The 6,456-nt window shown below is 28.6% G+C and overlaps 1 protein-coding gene across 1 annotated transcript; it reads right to left on the bottom strand.

Moving 5' to 3' along the window:
* Positions 1-2,921: 2,921 nt before the first annotated feature.
* LOC108906296 (B1 protein) lies at positions 2,922-4,780 on the bottom strand. Its single transcript, XM_018709520.1, has 2 exons — positions 4,696-4,780; positions 2,922-3,381 (listed from the first exon to the last, which is right to left on the bottom strand). Exons 1-2 carry the CDS (start codon positions 4,741-4,743, stop codon positions 3,034-3,036), a joined length of 396 nt encoding a protein of 131 aa, XP_018565036.1. The 5' UTR covers positions 4,744-4,780; the 3' UTR covers positions 2,922-3,033.
* Between the last annotated feature and the right edge of the window lie 1,676 nt (positions 4,781-6,456).

The following is a 6,456-nucleotide window of genomic DNA, read 5'->3' as shown; positions in this document are numbered from 1 at the left end:
GTCCATTTTAAAGTATTTACAATTTTATTAAGTTAACTGTTTTCTTTTTGTTTTAGATCGAAGTTTGTCCTTGCATAGTTGACTATGGAAATACTGAGAATTCCTAAATAGATTTATGCTAAATAAATTACTGGGATTTTTCTATATTTGTTCTAGAATTCTTTTTATGACAAATTGACAAATAGAAATTATGTTGGGACATAAATCGACAATCACCCCGGAAACCTAAAAGCAGCTAAAACATGGTTTTTATGTTTCCTTCCTCATTTAGGCAACCATATTTGTTGGACACGCAAAAGGTACAAGGACTAACTAATTTATTTCGAATGTTCTCAAAACTGTAATTGTGCAGACATGGACTTACATTCTTTGTGTACATGGTTTTATTTATACATAGAAAAAATTGTTTTTTATAACATACTATTTTTCTTTTTAATACAACATGAATAGCTACTCGCGTGGGATTGATCTATCTAAAACTACTTTTTATTTAACAAAATGAAATCGTAATAGATTCAGAAAGAACAGGGAGTAACAAATTAATAACAGTCATATAAAACTTTTCTGTTAATTCATTACGAAATTGTCCCAAAATTTTATTTTCATTGAGGGTAACGGTTAAAATTCATTATACATATTTTTTTAGCTATATTCATTGATACAATTATATTAATTCTGAACTTTGTGGATAATAAATTCTGGAAGAATTAGTATCTATGTCGAAGGGTCGTATGACACTATGCAAAAGTTAGAACTAATTTCAGTAATTATAGATGCTAAATATTATGTATAATAACATATTAGTTTCCACAGTCATAAAAATGGGGGTAAGATTGTTTACAGGGTGGTTAATTTTATAATTTTTACGTAAATTCACGTTTTTCGCCTATAACTTTTTTCCGTTCATTTCCACGAGAAAACAGAGAAGTACTTTTTTCGTCTTTAAAAGACCTACAAAACTAGCCCTAGAGCATCAAAAAATATTGATTAGATCAATAGTTATAAACAGAAGAAGTTTATTTATGACTTTAGAATTAAAAATTTATAAAATGCGTTATTATTACCAGAACGTTTTGGCATCGCATCCTCTCATTCCTTATCACTGTCTAATAACTCACACGAAATCTGGAATCGGTAAGTTGAATAGTTTACAAGTTATGGCCTTATAAACAAATTAACTAATTATTAGTCTGGACGATCCCGAGGATCTTCCACAATCGCACTGATTTTTTTCATGGTAGATTTCATAATAATACATTGAACTCTATAATTTTTTTTTTTAATTCCAAATTTGCAACCTGGATTTTTTTTATTTTTTAGCCTTAGTTGCAAAATGAAATATACGACACATGCGCGTGATATAGTTATATATTATTACATATTCGGAAAGCTTATGAAGAGAGCTTTAAGTTAAAAAAAAATCGTCAAGATTCGTTGAAAAACAACGGAGTTGCAGACTGTCAAAGTTGACGGCCTATTGTTGAACAAATTAGGTTGGTAGCGGCAAAAAAAATACTGTCATAACCGGCAACCCGAGTACATTCCTAGATAAAAATATTTTATTTGTGGAAGTATGTTAAGTGCATAAGAAATATTGTTATGTCAGTGGGTCGCTTAATTTTTGGCGAGCCGTGGCGCGATGGAAGGGTGGAGGAAACGAACGACAGCAAGTCCGAAGAAAATGAGGATAATATTCATAGTCCTGCCGTTAAAATAGCGAAATTCGCTTGTAAATAATATATTTGGCAGTCTGTAACTCCGTTGTTTCTTGACGATTTTAATTTAAAACTCCCGTCATAAGCTTTCCGAATATGTAATAATATATAACTATATCACGCGCGTGCGTCGTATATTTCATTTTGCAACTAAGGCTAAAAAATAAAAAATAGTCCAGGTTACAAATTTGAAATTTAAAGAAATCAATGTATTATTATGAAGTCTACCATGAAAAAAATCAGTTCCATCGTGGAAGATGCTCGGGATCGTCCAGACTAGTAACTAGTTAATTTGTTTATAAAGCCATAACTTGCAACCTATTCCACTTACCGATTCCAGATTTCGTGCGAGTTATTAGACAGTGATAAGGAATGAGAGGATGAGATGCCAAAACGTTCTGGTAATAATAACGCAGTTTATAAATGTTTAATTCAAAAGTCATAAATAAACTTCTTCTGTTTATAACTTTTGATCTAATCAATATTTTACGCTCGAGGGCTAGTTCTGTAGGTCCTTTGAAGACGAAAAAAAAGTACTGTACTGTTTTCTCTTGGAAATGAATGCAAAAAAGTTATAAGCGAAAAAGGTGAATTTACGTAAAAATTATACAATTAACCACCATGTAAATAATCTTCCCCCCATTTTTATGACTGTGGAAACTAATATGTTATTGTACATAATATTTAGCATCTATAGTGATAAATTCAGCTTGCCGAAACAAAAACTCGCGTCCAACTCTATATTTCCTGGCCTATAAGAACTTTTTAATCTTGCATAGTATCATACAGAAACTGCAACAATTTTTGCTGCAATTTGTGTATGATATAGATTAAAAAGTTCTTAGTTAATTACTGAAATTAGTTCTCATTTTAGCATAGTGTCATACGACCGTAAGTTAAGATATAAAAAGCAATATAGCTATGAAAATTTAAAATGGCTTAATAAAATTTAATGCAAAATATTTTCACTAAAATAACTTCATTATCTATCCAATTATAATCAGTAAGTAACTACTTTCAATTTTTTTATCATATCTAAATTTTCATCACAATTTTTTTACTTCAAAGTTTTATTTATTTTAGTCAACAATGTTTTATGTAGTTGTAGCTATACGTGTAAATATTTGGAAAATGAAACCTGAAATATAAATATAGAGCAACATTTGCAATAAATCTTTGGTTTAATACATATTTGAGACTAAAAAATTTTTCTTAATGGGTAAATTGATAATTTATTTTTTTAGTCAATAATATTTGTTTAACAATTTTTTTGCCATATCGCATTAAAACTTATATCAGATCCCTGGGCTTATGCATGTTAATGGTGAGGGGCTCCAGCTTCTCTACGGAAGCAATTTCCTAAAGATATAGCAGTGTCTTGAGGATCATCCTTCTCGACGGCACATTTGTTTATAACTTCGTTCAACTTAGCCTCATCTGAAATAGCGCGACCGAGAGCTTTCTTCAAGTTATCTTTGTTTAGTTTACCGTCCTCATTTAGAAAACCAGATTTTTTGGATATACAAAGAGCGTAACTACCAATCACGGATTTATCCAGTAGTTCTCCTTTGTAAAATTTTCTTGCGGTCTCTTCATCGATATGACTTTTGCATTCGTTATGCAGTGTCCTGAGTCTCTCCTTTTCTTCATCAGTAATGCAGTGGATCTACAGATTTTTATATTATTAATGATTTCTGATAATAAAAGAATAACTTAGAGAAAGGAAATTTTTTTTTTAATATTATCAATTTGCAAATGCGGGATAATACAACATTCACAATGATATTCCCATAGTAGCAAAGAGTTCAATTTGATATATTTTATTTTATTAATTTTACTTTGTTAAATTTTGGAAATGTTTTTCCATATTCAGTTAGGTACTTTATAAAACAATCGGTGATCAGATATTTTTAATTTTATTTGTTATTTCTTTAAAAGAATAGCTCTCCATAATGTTTTAAATAGATAAGTGTTAAATGAATCTTATTAAAGGGCGTTAACCAACTTGTATATTTTCCACTCTAGTCCAAAGTGTATTAAATTAGAATTAAAAGTAATTTTAAATAATATTTATGAGGGTGCAAAAATTAAATTGATTATTATTGAAGAGAAATATTATGGGACTAATTTTGTAACTCGTTTTATAAAAATTCTAGCTCAAGAAATCTTAACTACTTAGATTATTTAATTCGTATATTATATGTACGCTTGAAGCAGAACGTGCACGACAAATTGATTATTACACTTTTTGTTCTTGTCAAGAAACAATACATAAATTGAAAATATCTGGCAACGGTTGATTTTAAACAATAAAAGTAAATGGCAAAATTTTCCAAAATTTAATTCCGTATCTGAGGCATCTAAACATATTTCGAGTAGTTTATATTTTCCATATGGCAAACAAAGTTTAATATGAGTACATAAAAATATTTCCTTAAATAGTTTTTATAAGAAAAATTTGTTTGACCAATATCCTAAATGGTTTAGTTTATGAGACAAGGGGTACTAAAATTCTTGAAAAACAAAATTTATGTAAATACCCCTTAAGATATTTAACGTAAACTAATAAAAGTTTGGAGTGTAAGAAAAAATTAACTGAAATTTTATTTTTATTATATTTAAATTCAAATATTTTAGAAGAAACAACATATGAAATTAAAATTTTCTGTACTAATGTATTATTTTTTCAAGATGTTAATATTATCGTATCAAACAACAAATAATTACTGCGGATTTATTCAACGCGATAAACTTATTATTTTAGACCAAGTAAACTAGACAATATATGTAATAACTTGAAATTGACTAAATTTTCGAATAAAATTGTTTAGGTAATAACAAATTTTACAATTTTTTAAAAACCTGCATGTTTTTTCATTTATTCTTCTAAATATCGAAACATCGACCAAAATGACAGCAATTCCCTTGTAATTATTCAAATTTGAACAAGAAATTGTAATTAATGAAATGTATCACTTACCGAAACCACCAAGGTGGCAATAAAGACAACTACAGCACAAGTTCTCATGATTTGATATTTTCTGAATACTATATAGGATGTAGGATGTCTTTTTATGTATGTGTATACATCAGATAAGCTATTATCTAGGGGTTATGCAAGGTCAAATATTTTGCGTATAACCATGTTTTTATAAGTTTGTTGTTATTTTTACAAAAATGCTGAATAATACACATATTATATAAAGTTGATTTTTTAATTCTAGCAATAATAATGTTAAATGCAAGAAAATATAAGGCATATTTGTGATCGTGAAGCCTAATAAGTCTTATTTCCTTAAAAGTCTCTTCAAAAATTCCAGTTTTATTAATTTATATCCTTTCGTTTTAAAGTTTTGGACAGTTTGGATCTTATATGGTATTTCACATTGACCACACAACTATTATTCAACGGCAGTAATTGTAAAAGCCGATATGCAATATTGACCGGGGCGGGCTGTTTTAAGGTGGATGTGAGAGGGGGCAAAGAATTTTTTTCCGGATTACCTTTAGTACAACTCACATAATAAAAGTGTAGATCCCTAGATCTGGGCGAGGTCCGGAACATTTTCAAGATTGCAAAAATGTTTAAAAAAATTTTAGAGTTTTTTACTTATAGGTATCTTGGAACCTATGCATTTTGGAAGAATACTGAACAGGAAAAAAAAATTAGAATTGAATTTTGCACAATACACTGTAAGTTAAAAATGTTTAAAATTTATTACTGATTTTGCAAAATAGCAATAATTGATGAAAAAAAATGCAAAATAATCAAGTTTTTTGGATAATTTTTTTAAAATATTTTAATTGCTTCGAGGGCATTCTAATTTTGGTAATAAAAACTTTAGAGTATAATAAAACAACATACCAAATTTCATTAAAGTCGGTTCGATAGTTTTCGCAAAACAAAAAAAAAATCGAATTTTCAAAATGTTGCACAGTCTCAAATAAAGCATCTAGATACTTGAAAATTTTTTCACATAGGAAGTACCGCTCAACCTTTCCAATAGTTTTCGAAAAATTGAAATCGGTTGATTAGGACGGCCACAGTAAATTTTTAAAGTTTACACTCTTTTTTATTTTTAAACAATTAGATTACATTTATCAATTTGCAATTTAGTTTTTTTCTAAAATTATAATTTTAAAGTACTCCGAAAGACGCTTCTTTAAAATAAAATCAAATTCCTTTTATTGGTTCTCGAGATATAAGCCGTCAAAGTTTATCGGCATTTACCGTTAATTTATAAACAATTTAGCAATAAATATTTGATCCAGTGGCTTCGTTTTTTCGAGTTCTAAGCTGGAAACAATTTTCATATCCATAAGTTATCAGCAACATAGATAAATCATGGGAAAAGCTGTCGCTCGCACGCGCGAAAAGTGACTCAAAACACGAAAAGTGGGGGAGGGGATTTTCGCTCCGAGACTGAGTTCGGAAGTTCAAAATGCGAAGTTATGAAGAAAATTGCATTATCTCGGCTTCTAATGGACCAATTTCGATCTTTTTTTTTTAATTCGATCTCTCGCGAGACAAAGAAGTTTATTATTTATGTATTAAATATATTGGATATTTTACCCTATGCTATTGCATATTTTCATTGTAAAAATTTGTTTACGTATATATTTCAACACTGAATATGAATATATTTATAATTATTAGTATTATTTAAATAATTTTTGTTTAAACAAATAATTTTTTTATTTGGAAATTAATTTTTTTGTAAACACAGATAAAATTAAGAAA

The sequence above is a fragment of the Anoplophora glabripennis genome, unplaced genomic scaffold, assembly GCF_000390285.2.
Source record: "Anoplophora glabripennis isolate ALB-LARVAE unplaced genomic scaffold, Agla_2.0 scaffold284, whole genome shotgun sequence".
In the NCBI taxonomy this organism is placed as follows: Eukaryota; Metazoa; Arthropoda; class Insecta; order Coleoptera; family Cerambycidae; genus Anoplophora; species Anoplophora glabripennis.
Note: the sequence above shows the minus strand (reverse complement) of the source record. Positions and strands in the feature narration are given on the sequence as shown.